The sequence below is a fragment of the Lissotriton vulgaris genome, chromosome 4_1, assembly GCF_964263255.1.
Source record: "Lissotriton vulgaris chromosome 4_1, aLisVul1.2, whole genome shotgun sequence".
NCBI classification, from domain to species: domain Eukaryota; kingdom Metazoa; phylum Chordata; class Amphibia; order Caudata; family Salamandridae; genus Lissotriton; species Lissotriton vulgaris.
The window spans coordinates 675,069,796-675,091,564 of record NC_141691.1 but is presented as its reverse complement, the minus strand read 5'-3'; the positions used below and the strand labels follow the sequence as shown (position 1 = coordinate 675,091,564).

General features: G+C 43.8%; 1 protein-coding gene across 1 annotated transcript in view; it reads left to right on the top strand.

The window, feature by feature from the left end:
- ANKRD12 (ankyrin repeat domain 12) overlaps positions 1-21,769 on the top strand; it is a 429,381-nt gene that overhangs the window by 85,117 nt on the left and 322,495 nt on the right. The window contains exon 2 of the mRNA XM_086964948.1: positions 19,008-19,144. Within this exon, the coding sequence (XP_086821074.1) occupies positions 19,058-19,144 (87 nt within the window). The 5' untranslated portion in view covers positions 19,008-19,057. The remainder of the gene's footprint in view (positions 1-19,007; positions 19,145-21,769) is intronic.

Here is a 21,769-nt window from a genome sequence, read left to right as displayed (position 1 = left end):
GAAGAGGGACAATGATGCCAATGAATGGTAAGCAATTGGCATGTTCTAAGACCGTCATTGACCACAAGGTCTCGCGTGCGAATATTTGACCTAATAAGCATGACGTTTGCATCCTCCAGCAACCTTCGAAATGTTTTTTCCTTGGAGTCTTCCTTTCAAAGCGGTCTGTGGTGTACATAACTATACAGGAGATTCCTTCAAAGAAAATCCTCAGTCAGGAAAGAAGCAAGCAAAAATACGTGTGACTCGATGTGCCCCGTTTATATTGGTCAAGAGCATTTGCACTGCCGTCACATGTGAAGATGAAGGAATTGCCATCATGCATTACTTTCAGACTAAACAAGGTTATGTACTCTGCAAAAAAACAAAACCTTGTTTTAAAGGAATTTTGTATGTTAATATGAAGCTTTACAGGTATAAAACATGGGTATGGATATATATTTGTGTGGAATCTAAGAAATGTAGAATACTATTAGTGTAGGTTAACAGGTTGGGGCACAGTTGCACTGCCAAGCTAGACTTCGAAATCCATGTAGGTTAACGACTGCCCTCCTTTCATATGTGCTGATACCAGAGAAAAAGACAATGGATTATTTCATTATTAAAGACACATTAATATCATTACAATGTTGTCTGTGCCCTTGAACGTTCGAGCTCAAACAGCTGGATAAGTAAATACAATGATCACAGTTGTGTGGAAGGCAACCATTTTTTTGTTGAAGCAGGCACATTCTGCCCAATCAAAGCATGCAGTCTTGGCTCACCACATGCAGGCAGAGCCAAAGTCCCTCTTCTGGTGATTCTCACATAATTAACTAGCGACCACTGCACTGTCAAGCCAGGCCATAAGAAACGCTCTGAGTCACCTCTGTTAGTGACTTTTCAGCCCTGTTCTCTAACTGATATACAGTAGATTTTTGTGTGTGTGTGCATTTTTCACTACCTCCAACTTGCACTTGGGCACATGCATTGCCCATCAACTGCCTTCTGGAACTCCAAAAAGCATCAAAATAAGAATTCCAAGTAGGAACCCTATGAAGATTCAGTCTCAAATGTTGCGTACCTTGATTCCAACGCTAAAGTGGACTTCTCCACAGTGTCCAGCTTCTTCATTATGACACCTTGTGCCACCATCCTTTCTTTTAGGTCCTTCATTAGATCCAGGTAGCTTCATACATCTTTTATTGTTCTTGAGTCTGGCTGAAAAAGCCCTGTGTGTCTCATTTGCAATATTTGTCCGACATCTTGGCATATGGTTTTCATAGCATTGTTGTCAAAACGTGCCGCCGCATTTCCTGGGAAGTGTTTGTCCACTCCGTGCTGCAGAGAGTCCACCCCAGGCTATCCGATGAGTGAAGGTATCACCCACCAAAAGTAGACCTCTGCCAGAAAACGGTGTTTTCACTGAAAGCACTGAACTTTGTTTGCGCTTGTACCATATTTGATGCATCCGCTCAGCAATTGTTTTCTGCACATCAGTGTCATTGTTTGATTTCCTTGCTTCGCACCTAGGGAGGAATGCCTTGTGAGGGCTGGGTGACTGACTCCTTGTAAACAAATATTTACAAAAGTTATAAAATGTAAAACCGTGAACTGGAAGGTGGGGCAGTTGTTGATCTTGGAGTTGTTTTCTTTTCTGTTTTTGTTGTAATTTTGAAACCTGGAGTAGCATTTGTTTGAAAAATATGAGGACAATTTTAAATTACTCCTGTTTGAGCTCTTACCCTTTTTAGTACATTCACAAGGAGTTTGGGAAGCAACATAGGAAATGCAGTGAATGCTGGCCATCTCCGCAGACTCGTGCAACATGCCTTTGATGCTCATGTTTTCACACTTCCCTTACAGAGAGCTACAGGAAACGCAGGAGCTATTGGGAACAACCGTGGAGGTTGAAGCTGTTTACTCCTGATGTCCCAGGACCTTACCTATTATGGGTTCTGAGTGTCTGGGCCGAGTACTACCCCTGCAGCACTTGATTCACAGTGGTAGCATGGATTAAGCTGTCTAAGACTTCTCCGGGGGAGATGCATGCAAGGTTTACACACCTGCAAGACTCAAAATGCTGTCAGCCACCCTAATAACTGAATGTCTAGCCAGATACTCGCTTTTATGAACAAAGTAGTATTTATATATGATCACGACGTGAAGTACAGTGCATCACAAATAATATAAAAAGTGTTCATAAGATTAACTCGCTTAGCATTTTCAGGGTAAGATCCTTCACATGTCCCACCTCCCTGTCTAATCATAGTTGATATTCCCAATATATGCGAGTCGACATTTAGGCTGAACCCCGCTAGGGAGTCTTAGAAGTTCCAAAATAGTTCCTCAACGCTGTAGTGCTAAAGTGGGAGCAGGTTCCCCCAAAGGCTCTGCGGCCCGGTGATTAATATTCACGCTCCTGCTGGTGTTGTAGTGCGGAAGGCCTGGCGCTTGTCAGTGGACCATCGATGAGCAATAATCTAGATGCTGTGAGCGATGTGGCAGGCATCCACGACACTCCTCCTGTCATGCAGTAAGTCTACATGATTCTGGGGGAAGGTCTCCAGTGGCTTCTGGGTTCTGGTGGTTGTCGGCGCTGTTTTTACATCGATCACAACCCTCTATGCTTCATTTTCACATGCAGCTCAAGGGTGATGGCCCTCTCTCTTCACCATGGCCTCCCATCGGCATATGGGGGTCACAAACTGTGACACTCTGTTGATAGCCCCTCTGGTCACATAGGGCGATAGCCCTTAATCTTCACTGCTGCCCCCACCTGCTATATGGGGACTGCAAGCAGCAGCTCACAGGATGACAACCCATGCTGGGCACAGCACTGCACAGGGCGACAGCCCTCAACCATCACCCTGGCCCACACCTCTTATATGGGGGAGGAGGGGTGTCACGAACAGCAGCACACAAGCAGATGGGAGATGTTTGTGGTGTTCCCGAGTGGTCAAGAAAAGTAAAAAAGTCTTAGTCTGTTTTTAATGTCCACTACATGGGTAATACATATTAGTCATGCAACCCCCGGGCACCAAGGTAATTATATTAATAGATTTACCCAATGCCACATCATTTATCATTTCTAAATACATTTTAGAAAAAAAGCAATTTCCCCCCCCCATGCCCCCCAAATTTCTGAGTTTTGAAAATACAAAACTTTTCGTCTTTAAGACACACTTTCAATTTTGGTACACATATATTCATTCATTCAACCAAGCACAGGCTTGAAGTCCTACATGCTGAAGAGCTCCTTATAGGTAGGTGGAGAGCTATCAGTTGTTCAGGAGGTACTTATTGGAGAAGCCTGATGCTCACATTGGAAGTCAGCCTCACTGACATATGTCTACCAAAATGTACACGGGCAAAGCCCTGTGCCTTGATTCCATGTCTCAGCAGTGTTTCCTTATCAGCTCCATCATCTCTCGGACACTGTGCCATGGCCAATTGTCCTTTTCAGAATCAAAGAGCCCTTTTGAAATGCACAATAGAGCCTGTCTTTCTCTTCCTCCAGTGAGTGTCCTACCCAACTCCCAGGAATGTAGGCAACCCACAAATCTGTCTGTGATGGCTCCTCCACATGTCTTTCCTAGGTCCTTGGTTACCACTATGTAAGCCACAGGCCTCCCTGTATTGTACCAAACACAGTCACACATACATTACAGCATGCACATGCTAACATGTGCTACACAGTGCTACATACTAACATTCAAAGTGCTACATATTAGCATGATGCAGGTCAAGGATGGGATAAGTACACAGCAGCAAAACTTTACATGAGTTGGCAGATAGGCCTCACACCATTGACACAGGGAAAAGGCCTGTTCACGCTACTGATAATTACTGCCAAAATGGTATGCTGCCACTATTGCTCTAATGCTATTTAACTCTGTAAGGGCAGTAGTCCTTTACAACTAGGAAAGCAGTGCTTAGTGTGCCCCTCCAAGTCTAACAAGACTGCTGTCCTAGACAGACCTAGATCATGATGCGCATGCATGATTTGTGTTTGGCCAGGACTAAAATCGATCGAGAAATCGTTGCTGATGGAGCACTCTGGGCAGAGGCGCACCTCCGTCACAATGCAAGGGACTTCTCCATCCCAAAAAGGGCCGATCAGTAGTAATCTGCTGTTATGCACTTCATTAGATTGACTGTAGAAAACAAAGACCAGAGAATGATCCCTTGCATTCTTGTTACACTTCTAGGGGTTTGTAAGGCAGCATTACTCCTTGGAAGAATTTGAGGCCAGCAGCATGATGATGATGATGATGATGAGGATGATGGCGGCCTCATTTAAGGGTACTGCAACCTCATCCTCACTGCTGTCAATCATTCTTTGGCCTTGCGATGAAATTAGTGCCAGCCCTGCATGTGGTTCAAAAGTGCCATGGTATCCTTGAAAGTGTATTCAGAAAAGAACTGGGCCCCTGTATACAGGATAAAAATGCCCTGACCGGGAAAAAACAAATGTGAAAAAAAACCTGGGCAAGGTTGATTACATAAAGTACAGGCAACACAATATCAATGTGACTAAAACATTATCACTCACTCTTCCCAAATTATATTAAAAAATAGATATTTATTTAGAAAATAGATGTGCATGAAAACTTTTTTTCTTCATAAAAAACGTACATATGTTTTCTTTTAAATAAATAATAATAATAAAGATATATTATGTATAATCAGGCTGATTGTTCAATTGAATAAAGACATTCAGTGATTAACAGTTACACCAGTATTCACAAACAATAAATCAATAAATATACATTCTCAGTAAATGGAATACATTGTCAACAGATGGACGCAATGATCTGGATCTGACCATATATGCTTGAACTAAGCGCGTTTCGGCATAGCCTTCATCAGGGTTCCTCCTTGGCGAGTCACGGTCCGTATAATCAATCCGATATATAAATGGAGGGTGTCTTTTTCTTTCTGTTTTTGTACAGGTCAGGATTTTTTTCCCCCCAGAAGCAGCGACTTGAAGGGGGGGAACAGAAATTTTAAATTATTGTAGATATCCCCTGATTTTATTCTCTTGTTCTACCTCAAATCCGCTTATTTCTCAACGCTGGGATGGTTTAAAAAGGACCAGACATGCGGCTTGAATTGGTCAATCTGTATTCTTTTTAGTTTTGCCTTTACTTGGCCGTCTACTCTCTTGTCATGAAACTTCAACCACTCACCCCCAGTCAAGAGATCTGGGTTTAATCCATCGTTCTTTTCTCACTATGCCAGCCCAGTTTGGAGCCAGCCGTATGCAAATCAGTCTTGACCCTGTTCCTCATGGGGACAGTCAAGCCCGAACTGCCAGGCCAGTGGGGGTGAATATTTGTTTGGTTCAGCATTCTGTCTATTATCTGTTCTCATTGCATTTATCACCCTAAGTGGGAAGGGTGTACAGACGTGGGTCTCTTGCTCGCTACACCTTCCAATTCAACCTATCCTTGCTGATATGAGGTGATACCTCAAAATCAGTCCTAGGATGCTTGTTTCTGGTCCAGGGAGGACCTGGCTGTGCAGTTCGAGCTAGACTGCTCCCATGGTGAGTAGGGTCAAGACTGATTTTGCATATGGCTGGGTCTAAACTGGAATGGCACGGCGTGCAAAATAATAAATTCAACCCAGGTCTGTGACTGGGGGTGAGTGTTTGATTGTTTCAGCATTTCACCCATCATCTGTTCTTTTTGAATTAATCCCACATACACAAGGTCGACTGAGCAAGGATGTATTTTTGGTGCTCAGCAAACCCTTAAAGAACTATTTTTCAACATTATCCCTCCCCAGAATTGGTGCCTCTTGCCTGATCTTTAACCCCTTGGCTGCTGGGGTAATTTTCCTGCTGTGCTGGGGGGCGGGGGTCGCGCCCGGCGCCCCGGTGCCCATGACGAGCTCAGCTCGTCACGGCCACTCCTGTTTCAATAGAACGCTCAGCACTGCAGGGGAATTAGCCCAGCGTGCGAGCGTTCTAATGGCCATGACGAGCCTCGTCATCAGCACACGAGCACCGTGGCATGGGAGGGGTTAAGCAGCGGTGCCTGCTGACCCATAGGCGTTTCACCAGACTCCACTTGTTCTTTCACCACCTCCTTATCATCCACATTCCACACTCTTCAGGTACACACAAATAAAACACCGGACACTACAAGACTCAAACAGGGAGCCACTACAGTACTCACCCCGTTAAAAAAAACTCCTGCAACAAACTTAAACCCATCAAAATTTAAATACATTTGTAGATTTTGATAGCATGGCTTATCAAACGTGAGGGCATCCGGGCGCTGTCGTAGGCACAGGGAGATGGCGATTTGCAGAGAATCGTAGGTTACCGAGCCGACGCAGAGACTTGAATTCTGATATCAGCTCCCGAGTTGTCAGCTCTGTCCACTGCACCACATCCTCTCCCATCAACATTTAACCCCAAAAATGTATTGAATTATAAAGGATTCAATGCAGAAACATAGGAACTTCAGGAACAATGGGAAAAAGGCCGAGATATTAAACCCTCCACACAGGAATAGAAAGCCATTAATAGACAAAATTACAAAGTGAATTGAGGGAGGCGCAGAAAAGAAGCTAACCTTAAAACACGTCATAGATGATATTCACCCCAGTTAAAATACACACATTCAGCAGCAATTTCACCAATAAATGCTGGAGGGACTGTGGCAAGATTGGCAGACTGACTGTCATCTAATGAGGAAGCCAGTTTTACAACGTTTTATGGAGAGAGGTCTTGAGTGATATGGCCTGATCACCAGGGCGAAAGAGCATAACAACTGCACAAATACTCCTAAGGAATTATTCACTCCGGGAAAACTGGAAGATGAGAAAGGAGGCAAGAAACATACATTACTATTATTGAGTATTGCACAACACTCAAACTTGAGTAAATGGGGTTGTCGCGCTCCACAACCCACTTGGACTGGGACCCACTTTATTTGTGTGTACCTGGAGTATTTGGTTTCTGTAGACCAAGATTTACTTTTTTAGGTCTCGGCTAGCGTAGGCTGCGCAAATGCGCAGTCCTGCTGGCGAGATTTATTAGGTCTCGTCTAGCGTAGGCTGCGCACATGCGCAGTCTCGCTGGCGAGATTTAATGAGATAGAGGTATTTTCACTAGCGAGGTTTTCCATTGGCTGGCGTCACCGTTCATGCTAAATGGTGGCCAGCCATTGGAGAAGAGTTCCCAGTGACGTACTTCTTTCTCTTTAAGCCCCGTCCTTTTCAGACTGGGTTCCTTGACTCACTGTTGTGGTAAAAGCTTTCTTATCTTCTTTATAGGGCCATCTGTATCGCCCCATAAAGAAAATAAGAAAGCTTTTACCACAGCAGCAAGTCATGCCAAGCCCGTCCAAGTGGGACTGCTCTAAAAGAGAAATTTCTTTTATTTAAGTATAATCGCGGCTCCCGCGCTTCACTTTTAAAATGTTACAAGTAAAGCGTGGATGCCGCGATTATACCAAAATGAAAGACATAGATGTTTTTTCTATTTCTTTCTTTGATTTGGTATAATCGCGTCACTGAATTACCCAGGGTTGACGGTTCCTCGTTTTGTAATTCCGCGCCGCAACATGTAAATGATCTTGTGAAAGTTCACACGTGCAGAAGTATTAGTTACTGATTCGTTTGATTAAATACTAGTCAAGTGCAGCTGAAGGCGGCCTATTAGCATAACACGGATGTTTAATTTTCATAACCATAATTAGCTATATATTTAACGTTAATAGCAACAGGCAGGTTCACCGGCGTTAAACAGCCTGCGATGTGATGTGGCCTGGACTGAACCCTCTCTGCTACACCTAGGGTGGCAGGCTCAGGCCTGCGGCCTGGCGAGTGGATCCCGGCACGGGGCCTCTGTGGGTGCTCTGCTGAGGGATGTCACAGGCTGCCACACCTTTCCAGGCTATCCCCTTACAATCCGTGGAGCTGTTTCTTGATGTGGCTAACACGGGCTGTGTGCCTTAAACGGGCCCGGCAGTAAGGTCAGCACTCACCTCTTCGTTGCACTGAGGCGTGTCGGTGATCACAGAAAGCGTCCACTCCTCCCAGAGGTGCTAGTGTGCTGTACGGAAGGTTTTACCCGGCAAGGGACAAGGGTGTTAAATGTAAACTGCCAGATCAGTGACACTGGGCAGGAAGAGGGCTAGTTGGGTCTCTCCCTAAATGTCATGCATGTGTTTATTACGATCACACAGCTGAACAGAAATATGCGGCACAGTCATATGTAGTTTATTTAAATGTGTCCCGAAAGAAAGCGGGTGTTTTCAGGCCACCCCAAGCCCCGGACCAGGCGTACATGTATGAAGGGGGCCGGGAATACTCAATGCAATTCAGTGTGACAACGCCGGGATGGACATTTGACACAATCTCATCAAAGCCCCTTAAAGGAGTTTTTTTGTTTTTGACGCAGCAGCAGCACCTGTTCCCAAAGTGCTCCACCGACGCCCGGATGCGAGATTGGGCAGAGCCCCTTCCGCGACCCGAGGGCAGGAAGCAGATCGCGGGGGCAGCGGGCCTCTTTGCTGAGAGCGTCGACCATGTGTGTCGATGGCCTCCAGATGCAGCGTTTCTCCATCAAAGGAGGGGTTACCTGCTTAGCCGCTGGGAGCCCCCCTGAAGGCTTCCCCTGGGATTCACCAGACAGCCCGCACCCTGCCTCTGCGGCTCCCAGTACCGCTCGGTGCATCCAGGGTAATGAAGACTACAGATATTACAACACAAACTGCTCGCTACCTCAACAGCTGGAAACAGATCTGCAACTCTAATTAAAGTATTCCCAGATACTCGCGCCCAGGCAGATGCTGCAACCACTGCCACCGATTCCCTTGCCCAGACAGGGAGTACAGGGGGGCTGGGACACAGACCCTCTCTCATGGAGTCTGCACAGCCTGCAGCTGTCCCAGCTCTTCCTTGGCAGGAACAGAGATACCCCTCTACCACCGCTGAGATGAGACACCTCTGTCCACCCATTAATATATTTTAAATTTTCATCGCATTCCTCTGCGATGTTGCATTTCCTTACAGCCTGACAGTGGTATCACTGCGCACTGCACACGCCCAGGGAGCATTCCCCCTACAATACAGCTAATAAAGAGCGCTACGAGCACTTGTGAAGAATCACCCAGCTCCCCTGTGTGTATGGGTGTGTGTGTGTGCGCAAATGCAATAGGTCTCGCATTTATGAGAGATTAAGCTATTGGCATTGTAAATGGCAATGCCATTTATTTATCTGTTTTCAAAACCAACCCATAAATAAAAAGTTTGTCATTTACAATGCCAATACCTTTAACTTTTTTGAAGGCGAGACCTATTGCATTGTAAATGCTTGTTAGTTTTAATGCAAATTGTGGCCCCTTTTTGATGTGTGTGGCCTTTTCCCATTCTTTGATATACCTGGGTGAGAATCTTGATTGCCAATGAGATAATGGTACTGGAATTGCTAGTGAGTCTGTCATCCCTATTTTATCTCCTACTCCTAGTTTCTTAGAATCAACTCTTGCCTGTTGATTTTTATAGCTGAAACCTTCAGCCATGGCAGTTCCCATGAGTAGCATCCTGTCAGCATATGGTCTAGGTGACACCGTTGTGTTTCCGACACTGCTTTAAAACAATAAGACATGAATGTTTTGCGGCTCTATGGCATAGCAGGAGGTCAGTATTTTCAACTCTTACAATTTTGGGTCCTGAAAGGTTTGTTTTCAGCTAAGTTTGTGTTTTTTCCAGTCAGTAAAGTAGGTACATGCTCTCTATATTCCACAAATGGGGATCTTCACTGGCAAGGCTTGTAAGAGAAATAGTGTCTGGTGTAGTAGTGTAATTTTTACTGAGGATATGTGGCCGTGCAAGAATACTTCCAAGTTACAACATCAGGTAAACGCTTGAAAGCATCCAAACAAATATATTGAGTTGTCATAGAGGGAATCCCTTTTGATATTGTATTTATTCCTAGGTACTTGATTGATTTCTCTTTCCAGCAAAATCAAACCATTGCTCTCAGCCTCGCAAGAGTGTTGAACGACACCGAAAGATTTAATGCTTCTGATTTGGTCATAATGATTTTAAATTAAATTTGTGGTATTAGTCAAGTACTCCTAGGAAAATCGTAATAGAGTTCTATTGGATGCCACTGAAACTAGCGAATATGATTAGTTTAAAATGATGTGGGTCCAATCGTATCCCTCTGATTAGTGGATAGTTATGTTATCTTTGGGAGCAGGTTCCACTCTGAGGGCAAATGAAGGTGGTGAATCAAGCAATCTTGTTTCATCGTCCTCTGTATTTTAATCACTTGGAACATCTGAGAGAAAATTATAACTTTGGCGTTAGGTCTGCTAAGAAAGCCAAAACCATCTTCAGCGACCTTGGACCAACCCCAAAGGCTTTCGTTGTATCTTGCAGAAAGAAACCACCACTTAACTGCTAAAATGTTTTTTCTACTTTGAGTGATAGAAGTCCTGCCTGTGCCTTGAGTCTGGGGTGCCTGCGTCTCTTAGATGTGATGCTACCTTCTTAGTGTCATTGCTTACTTTTCGATCCCCCCAATATAAATTGTGATAGATCCTGCTGTACCACCTGGGGCAGTACTGCGTTCATTCTATTTGCTAGTATTTCAGTACAAATCATAAGGTTTATATTAAGTAGAGAGATTGGTCGAACTGACTCTTCTTGTTTCTTTCCCTGGTTTAGGGATTCCTGTTAATCTAGATTTGGAAACAGTCTTGGACATTGCTCCCCTGTTTTTAAAAGAATTACAGGCATTGTAGTAAACTTAGCAGGCTCAACCAGAATGTTTTGTAGAATTTGGGAGGAAAACGATTGGCCCTGGGAATTTTGTTAGTTTCAGCGTACTAATTGATGTTCTGGTTTCTTCTTTTGTGATCAGTTGGTCAAGATCTTTTACTTGTTTTCGGGTTGGTCAATTTAAGTGTACTGATCTTATATAACCTTTTATCAGTTGCAATTCCAATGGGGATGACGAGTACAATTGTTGGTAGAATTCCAAAAATCTATTAGCTTTGATTATGTCGACCGAACCAACGAAAACTCTATCCCCTCCTCGCAGGAGCACTGCAACTCCCTCCCCCACCACTTCCACAGCAAGATATCAACCATCTACAAAAACTTCATTCCCCAACCATCCAACCTCCTCAGCATCCCATCGACCGCCACTGTCAACCACCCACTCACAGCATGGGAACAACTCGACACACTGAACACAACCATTCTTATTAACTTCATCCACTCTGGAGCGCCTACTGACCCCTGCCCCCACTGACTTCTCAACCTTCGTAGAGACTAGATCAGCCACCAACTCACCACCGTCCTCAATGCCTCGATAACCACAGCCACTTTTCCAGACTCCTGTAAACACGCTGAGGTCAGACCCCTCCTCAGGAAACCCTCAACAGACCTCAGAAAGCTCCAGAACTACCTTCCTATCTCACTGGTCCAGTTCCCCTCCAAAGTCCCGGAGAAGGCCATCAACCTCCAACTTATTAAACACCTGGAGAGAAACAACCTACTGGACCCTTACCAATGAGACCTCACAGCCAACCACAGCATCGAGGCAGCTCTGATCGCCTCAACTGACGACATCTACACCCTACTCGACAGAGGAGAATCAGTGCCCTGATCCTTCTTGATGTCTCTACAGCCTTGGACACTGTCTCCCACCACACACTCATCGATCTCTTACGCCAAATTTCTATCAAAGACAATGCGCTCAGATAGATGGCATCCATTCTCACGGGACACACTCAGAGAGTGTCTCCCTCCCTTCACATTGCAAGCCAAGCACACCTTCTGCATCGTAAAGCTCATCCCTCACCCCAACCCTCTTCAATGTCTACATAACACCACTCTCTGAGATCGTCAAATTGCACAACATCATTATCACCTCCTACGTTGACGACACTCAGTTCATCCTCTTGCTCTCAGCTGACCCCACCTTGATGAAGATAAACTTCCACAACTGTGAGAGGAACGTCTTAACCGAGATGAAGGACAACTGCCTGAAGCTCAACATGGACAAAACTGAACTTCTGATCTTTGGTAAACATACCGCCCTCTGAAATGACTCCTGGTAGCCATCGGAACTCAGACGCACCCCACGCTGAAAGATCACGCCGCAACCTCCTCATCCTCCTCGACAGCAAACTATCCATGAAATGTCAGGTCAACTGCATCTCTTTAGCCTGTTTCTACACATATGGCAACATTTTCAAGTGGTTCCCCATCGCACCAGGAAGAAGGGATGCTGGCCATCATCACCAGCTGACTGGACTATGGCAATGCACTGAATGCAGGCACCATCACCAAACTCATACAGGGACTCCAGATGATCCAGAATGCAGCTGTCAGACTGACCCTCCACTTGCCCAAGATAACACGCAACACCCAGCACCTGAAAGACCGCCACTGGCTCTGGATCTAGAAGAGATTCCATTTCAAGTTCCTGGTCCCACCTACAAAGCCCTCCACGACCAAGGGCCCGCCTACATGAACCAACGCCTGCACTTCCACTGACCCCCTCCCACCCCACTCCCCATGAACCTTTGCTTCTCATACCTCACCCTTGCCCAGATTACTTGCATGCAGTGCTGCCACGCCATAGAACACTCCTTTTCCCCTCCCGCTTCCAATGCCGGGAACACCCTTAACCACAGCACCCTTGCTGACCTACTTCAGGAAGGGGCTCAAGACCTAGCTTTCGAATGAGACCTGCAGCAAGCGTCTGGATACCCTTGTGAGTGACAAGCCACGCTCTACAAGTACACATTGATTGATTGATTGATTGATTGATGTTGCGTATATTTGGGTGTTCTTGTCACTTTTGATAGGATAAATATATGTTTGTGCACTTGTTTTCCTTTTAACCCTTGCTGCTAACATTTTTCCAGTCTTATTAACATCTTAAAATATTTTGGCCCTCATTTTCCTGTGGCGTATTCAGCCTTATTCAAGTCCAGCATCATTAAATACCCTGAGTGAAAGGACCTACTGGCATCATTTTTTTCATTGTCTGTCTGGTTTTATGTAGAGTTTCAGCTGGTTTCTATTCCTTCTTGATATTCGCCCAGACCGTTCCTCTGAACATATTTACAAGTACTCCCTCTGCAAAGATCTTTCCTCTCACAACTGATTTGAGAGAATCACAAACCATAGTTAAGTTGGTCCCTTCCAAGCCTTTAAACTGGAAGTATTCCCTAATTGGTCCTTCAGTTGCTGGTTTAGGTCGTGGGTCTCTTAGGTATGTTGTGTTTAGCTGCTGTGTCTGTGCAATCGGTGACCTCTTGGCTACCCATTTGGAAATCCTCAATGCATGGTCCGATGGAAGGATCACTTTGTGTTCAACTTCTGTTAGTGGGTGTGAGGGTATCTACCAGCAAACGTGTCTGTTCTTTCCAAAGACTTCTGGGCCGTAAAATACTGGGTATAGTCAGTCTCATTTGGGTTAAAGTTTCACCAAGAATCCACCAACCCTATTTCTCAACATTGTTTATGTGCCTTAGAGTTCACTATACTCCTGTAGCATCTGCTTGTCCTATCTTGAACTCCATTAGCCACTAAATTCCAGTCACTTCCCACAATTAGGGTCCCTGTTGCATGTTTGAGGATTTCTTGAAGTTCGTAGTTTACGAAAGCCTCCTGACTTTGGTTTGATACATATATTGATACCAAAGAGATTGCTTACCACCTAAGGGTGCTGTTTAACAGAACCCATCTGCTGTATTCATCTGTGTATATACTAGCTAATCCAAATCCTGTTCATGTGCCTATGCATATTCCCACTCTGCTGCCAGTCTGAGAGGGGAAATAATTCCATACCAACAAATTTTGATTTTAACATCTGTGTCTTTACCTGATAAGCGTGTTTCTTACAAACTACAAATGCTGTGGTCTATTTTTTCTTTGCTAATCTTGGAGCCAATATATGATTTGTTGGCTATTTAGACCGGTATGTTCTGCTTGTATCACTTAGAAGTGGAGTCTTAGCCTCTGCTTCAGTGTGTTTAATGTCAACTTTGTTTTAGTGTGCCAGGTATACCCACTACCAAGCAGTTCAAACAAATCAGCAGTATAACCTAGAAAGTGCAAGGCATCATCAGTTGTGTTTCCAGTTGCTGAGGAATCTGCCATCATCTGTCCCTCTGTGCCTATCATTCCATTTGCATTGCCACCACTTACCACAACCACCGGCTTGGCTCCCCCACTACTTAGCTTGCCAGATGTCTCTGTTAGTTATCAAGCTTGATCGTGCCTCTGTAAACCGTGTCGGTTTATATAAAATTATACCAAACCGTAAAAATATAATTCTGAATAAATTGTCTTGTCTTGTTTATTGTCCTCCATTTATGGACCAGTCCTGCCGTGCCATCCTACAGCCCAGTTACTTCACAAAAGAAGTAAGCTGTAGCTAAGAGCACCAGAATAGAAGCCTGAACCTCTCTCTAATACCACTAAACTTGCATAAATCATGCTTTAGCACCTTAATCTCATGCTGGTTTACCCCATCAAATATGAATGTCCCTAGAAGGTATTAACGGGGAGGTTAGTCTACAAGTTTCCAAAGTGGTCAGTTTTTTGCCTTGTCTTCAGTGAATGGAAACAACTGTTAACCATTGGACATCAATACACAACGTACAACTGCCCAGCGTGAAAATGCAGTACACTCTTCCTAGATTGGAACAATTTGCCCAGAAGTGCTACTGTAGAGCGCTGCAAAGGGCTCGGAGAGACAAGCCATGTACCTCAATATTCCCTCTGCAGCGACTGCCCAGAAAACTAGTTTTCTAGTTTGCTAGAGGACAACAATATTGTCAATCAACTGGGATTACCATAGTGGAGAGTCTGTTCAGTGCCTGATCATTGGCTTTATTTGGCGTATTGGCTTTATTGAGTCCCTGGTGGTGGTGTTGGGCTCCCTAGGCAGTTCCTCAGTCAGAAGACCATGATAACCGGGAGGTGCAACTAATGGGGAATCACAGACTGAGAGCATTCAACACAATAATATGTACAGTCAAGTTACAAGTTGGGAAACAGAAGATGGCTGGTACAAGGCTTTATAGACCAATGCTAGGGGCCGCGAGGATCACACTGAATACACTTCAAGATAAATTGGAAACTGACCTAGGCAGAGGGCTTCAAGAGTGCAATAAAATGTTGGCATACCATACTAAAGTACTCAGAAACACCATATTTAAATACATTACATTTAATTTTCTGTATAGGTCCTACACACCACTCCCGAACGAATAGTAAAATGAATAAAGTGTCACCCATGATCTTCCTCTGATGTAGCACAGAGCAGACAGGATTTATGCACATGGTGTAGGATTATCCTGAGATAATACAAGTTTAGCTAGAAGTTTACCAATTTTGGCAGCACTGGTCGTAGAGACCTTGATAGCATTGAATCCTATATATTGGGCTCAGTCCAATGCTTCAAAACAGGCAGGGCAGGAATTACATTCTTAGAGTTAGCACTATTATTGACTAACATAACCATCACAATAAACTGGAAATAGACCTCAAGACACCCAATAGCTCAATGGTATTAGGCAGTTAGATGCTGAAGCTCTCCAAAGAGAGGAAGTATATGGGCTCAGGAAACATTCAGTAGACTCTATATTCGATAACTTCTTGTACTTGTTCTCACAAGCTACCAAAAGTTATGGCAAGGCCCTTGAGTTATTTATTAGTGGAGAAGCTCCTAACTTCTAGCTTCATATTTGAAATCCTCAGTAGGACCAAACAACTATAAAAATATAGGGTCTCTCACATTGATCTGAGCAGGGGAGGGGGAAACCGGGCAGAGGAAAGCATGATCCTTTGATTATTCTCTCTTTACTCCATTCCCCATATACACAAGCAATTGGACAGGAATTACTGCACAGAGAAGTTATCCCTATTCCCTAGGGCTTGTGCCTGCTATATTTGTTGTAGGGGGGGGGTTAATTATGGACGTGAATAAACCTATATACCAAAACAAGCAAACAGTAAATATAAGACGAGTGAAACATACTCTGCAAACACTATAAACACAGGTATGTAAGGAGCATTAAGTGGTGCAATTCGACCTTTCATAGGATATGTAACACAACATTACATATCACATGACGTATCAGTGGACTTTAAATGTGTGTTACTGAACATGCCATGTCTTAGACACAAAAGGAACCGTTTTGTCTTTTGTCATTTAAAAAGAAAGGAATGAAGCAGTCGGTCGAGCTTTGATTAAATGGTCTGTTGTTATTGTCCCTCCATTGGGAATTGGCACATCAGTGACATTGGAGTTGGGGTCCAGGACATTTCACACACAAGAATGTTGAGAGCATGGCATCCTCATATATTGACCGTCTCACAAGCATTAGCTTTCAGTACGCTTTATCTTACAAACACCATGTTAAGTTCTTCTTTGATAACAAAAATGTAATCAGATTTTTATTTTTATTCAAAAATATTCTGAATTGCCAACAAAGACTTCATTCTTGCCTGATAGATGAAATATTAGATCTGCATCGTATTGCCATTCTCAAGTTAGCCAATTTCAGCGAAGGCTCAGACTATTTATTGTTTATGTTGGGCTTAAACCCAGAAAGCAGCCAGTTAAATAGCCTGTTCAATTTTCCATCTTCTCACATCCTCAGTTATCTAATCTTCCAACCTTCATGCTCTCTCTATTATATCAACATTGCAAACTGTAGCGTTCAAGTAGTATTTCACTTGCTATGGACTAGTAGGGTAGCTTCATGGATGTATATAAGTATGTGTGTATATATATATATATATGTGTGTGTGTGTATATATCACCACCAATTGCTGACCTTAATGGAAAGTCAGCGGGACACATGCTCCGGGTACACAACAAAGGATTTATTTAGCATAAATGAAGCGCTTCCCTGCAGTCCGTGAAACGCTTTGGCAGACGCGTTTCTGGCCGGAATGGCCGTCATCAGGGCCGGTCCCACAGGCTGATAGATTCTCGTGGGCTTTGGAGACCACTCTCTTAACATTAGTCTCTCGACTCCTCCTCCCACAGGCAGGTGTCTGAATTGCGCTGAGAATCCCAGGTCCACTGCATGATGGTAGTTGCAGTCCTAACGTGGTTCCCCATACAGTGATGTTGAACACTGAACAAAATAATGTCCCCAAATTCTTGGCGCTGGGCTGCACTCCACCACAAGAGCCCTGGATATGACGGTCCCGCTAATACCTTTGTTTGTACCCTTATCAGGCAGCAGAATGCCGCCTCCTCTCTCCCCTTGCATAAATAATCTCCAAATGGAAATATCTCTGCTTGGGGGGGGCGCTGCGATGTACTCCTCGTACTCCACCAAAAGATGCTGATTTCGCTGTGCCCCAGATCGAGAGGGCGTGCCCCTTGCTGGTATTAGCGGAAACCGGCTACACAACACCACCAATTGCTGACCTTAACCCCTTGTATGCTGATGACGAACCCCAGCCGTCATGCACTACGGTGCTCGTGTGCTGATGATGGCTGGGGTTCGTCATGGCCCGCCCCTGTTCTTTTGTTTACCGCACAGTGGCGGAAACGGGCCAGCAGCGAAGGGGTTAATGGAAAGTCAGCGGGACACATGCTCCGGGTACACAAAAAAAGATTTATTTAGCATAAATGAAGCGCTTCCCTGCAGTCCGTGAAACGCTTTGGCAGACATGTTTTTGGCCGGAAAAAAATAAATAAAAAAGAAATACATAAATAAATAAATATATATATATATATATATATATATATATATATATATATATATATATATATATATATATATATATATATATATATATATATATATATATATATATATATATATATATATATATATATATATATATATATATATATATATATATTCCATGCCCCTTTACTCCAGTCGTTGCTGCTCCACGCCAAACTATTTCACTCTGTGCCACTCCACTGCGACACACTACTCCACTCTGTGCCAATCTGCTCCACACAGTCAGTGAAACGCTTTGGCAGACGTGTTTCTGGCCGGAAAAAAATAAAATAAAAAAAAATATATATATATTCCATGCCCCTTTACTCCAGTCTTTGCTGCTCCACGACAAACTATTTCACTCTGTGCCACTCCACTCCGACACACTACTCCACTCTGTGCCAATCTGCTCCACACTGTGACACTCTTCTGTACACCACAACGCTCTGTGCCACTCTACTCGCTCCAAGTAGCTCTACGCCACTCTGCCCTAGGCCACGCCACTCCACACCACTCTCCTCTACGCCACTCACGTTTAGTCATGCTGATGACCAACCATGCTGGTGTACAACATGGCTAAAACAAATTGGCATAGCCGATAGCTCTTGCGTAGGTGAGACCGGTTGGTTTTGCGAATGCTTGTTTTGTTTCAGAAATCATGATCAGGGCAGCCAGAACGCTCAGTTAAGTTAGAGAAGGCTACTTCTGTATGCTTGTTCTTACTGTTAAGCATTTGTCCTTTCATTGGAGGACTGATTTCCTACTTCATATTGCTTTAATATTTTATATTTTTCTTTGTGCTGTTGATTAATCCTTACTACCATTTGTCTCTAGCATATTCTCTTTGCTGCAGTTTTTATTTTGGGTTGGTCTCAGTGGAGTCGCCCTGCTCACCACTTTTACGTTAAGTGAGCAGCCTTGTCTAAAATCTTTGAACTCAAATGTTCAGAAAATGATTGCATTGTAAATCTTCTTTGATATTGTGTTCCAGTGAATGCTGTAGTCACCGTTGAAGTCAAATTAGTCTATGAACTAAACTTTTCAAGTGCATACCGTACCATTTACGTTGTCATAAGCAGCTATAGGTTGTGCACTTTTTCTTTTAATAGTGTCTATTTTTAGGGTTTGGAGAAAGGTTATATAAACGTTTCAAGCCATTTTGATATGCCCCATTGTAGTACACACAAATATAGTACAGTGTTATAATTATGTGACCAGGTTGAGGTAAATTGTATTTGATTTCCAAGGGGTGTGTATTCTAATATACAATGCTTTCTTTTGCAGACACATGATGAGCACACTTATCAGAATACAGCTAGCTGAACAGCTGTAAGATGCCAAGATCTGGAGCCACAAAAACAATTTCAAGTGAACATTCAGACAGTGACAGCAACATGGTCGAGAAGCCTACAGGTCGAAAGGTAATTAGCCGTAAATGAGAAACATGGATAGGAATGTTTTCACAATAATATAGCTACTCTAAGTGATATCTACTCCTAGAACAAATAGCCTTTCTTCCAGACTTGTCAGAATGTACATACTGACAGGAATAATACCTGCATGCAAAAAGAGTTGAACATTAGAAGCTCTATGCCAGGTGTCCTGAGCCTTGTGATACAGTATTGTACCTTAACCTGCAGGCATATCCGGAAACCAATGCAAGTTTTTCAGGCATTTTAACATTCTAAATCTGGGTGCCCCTCGGGGGAGCTTCATAATTATTCTTAAACTTTAGAATATTTCCACATGTGCGGATTCTCGAGACATTTTTAGGTTTCTGTTCTATACCGCACACACGTGCTGTCTGGAGCCGAGAGTTGCTGCAGCTACTTCGTGGGCTTCTACCTTCCCTTACACTTCTCATTTGCTGGCACCATCATTGCTCCATTTTCCGTTCTCTCCATTTGTCAAGAACATGCATACATCATACCTTTTCCGGTGTTTAGCCCTCCTAGAGTGCTTCGCCCTGCTACCTTTAAACATATACAGCGGCTATTTTCATATTTTGTTTCAGGACTACTTTTTTAAAATGGGTGACTGTGTGCATCTGGTAGCACATTCCGTGGTCGCAGGACTCGCCGCGCGATGTATTTATGGCAATTTGCTTTTGAGCAAGACTGTTCCTGGTGCTTGGTCTCTTTCTCTCCCTGCAGCTACACTCACGTCAGAGCTGAGGACACTACCAGCTGCCTGCCTCCCCACCCCATCCCACATCCCTGCAGATACATTTGCTTAAGACCTAAGGACACCAGCGGTTGCTTTCACCCAGCAGATACACTTACTTGAGAGCCTGCCCTCCACCCCACCCCAGCCCACGTCAATGCCAATACATTTGCTTAACACCAAGCGTGCTCCCTGCATATACTTACTTCAAAGCCGAGGACACTACTGGCTGCTTGCATCCCGCACCCCCTGCAACTGACCCTTGGCAGGTGTGAGCAATTAATTCTGCCATAGCCATTTCTTTGCATTCTGTATCTTTTATTGCTGACGTAAATCTAGGACTACAAGTCCCAGAATGCAAAGAGACATTGAGGACTGTACGCTCTGCTGACACCTTACAACATGGGGTGGCACTCTGTCTGCCTTTGTAGGTACCAGATATTCTTGTGTTTGCCAGTAATTAAACACTAGCAGTTGTTTCTGACAAAAGAACTGTCTCGTTTTGTTCCTTTGCAACTCGGTGCTTTCAAATCATCCTTCTCTAAATGTAAACAGTTAACCTTTTTTCATAATGTGGCTTAATAGAGATGCTATATTTTTTTCAGATCACGCATTCTGAAATGAAAGAACCCCTCCTGTTTTTGGTTTCTTTCCAGACATCGACCGCAGTGCCTAATTAACCTTTATATACAACAAACAAATTTAGGGGTCTAAACTAGAAACCCTGTTGGGATCTCTTTCAAGCTACCTTAACGTCTCATTAAGTACATAAGGAAGTGACTACCAAATTTGACTAACAGAACAAATCACCAAAACATGGGCCACCTGTGATTGTCAATCAACCTCATTGAGGATTCCCATCAATGACTTGTATATATTCTCTTCTGGTAATCCTGCCAGGGTATTGTGTCTCTTGATCATTGAGACATCCAGCATAACCCCATGGTCGGTTTGGGGTAACGACCCACAATCACTTTACTGAACCATATGATGTTGATCTGATGGGAGAGTGCAGTGCAAAAAATTATAAATGTGGTGATTAAAAAAAGGATAGGGAACTTATCGGAAGACTATTTATTAAGCATAAGCCCCTTCCAGTTTAAAAACAAGAACAGTGCAAAACCGTAATCGCAGTTTAAACTAATAGCTGCGAGAGGGCCAACATGTTTCAGCCTATCATGGAAAAGGACCATAGGCTTTCGTCAGGGCATCTGTTCTACGTAGATGCTACTGCCTAATTGTGGTTAAATGTGTGAAAAAATAATTAGAAATATAAAAAACACACAAGTGAATCAACAACAGTAAAGGATATAATTCTCCTTCATCTGCCTGAATTCCTCCTTGGCACCTGGTGTATTAACAACATCTGTTGAAAACAAACACAAACGTGGACCCAAATAAGCTAACAAGGTCTGGTAGATACTAAAATCTTTACAGTCTTTTATAATGTTAAGTACTCACCCAGTGTGCCCGGGGAAAGGACCTCACCTCTTCCTGGACCTGGCTCAGGAACTGTGAGACCCCGCTCTGCAAGAACAAAACAACACCGCACTTATCAAGGGCAGAGAGAGCTTACTCTGACCTGCTCTGTCCTGTGGTTGTGCCTAGGGTTCAACGATAATTTGCACGCAGAGCAAAACCTGCTAGTATTAACCTATCCCAAAGTAAGGACTCCACCTCACAGCCACACCCAGAGCTACTGCTTGCAACAGTAAGATTCATTCAATCTATTAAGTCTTAGGTGGTACAGCATAGACTTATCCCACAGTTATATCTGAACAAGTTAGTTCTCACAGTGTTCAGTGAAGTCATTGTCTTTCTCTCCTCAATTACTATAAAAGCGGGATCAGAGAAGGAAAAGGGAAGTAAGGTATAGACTCTGT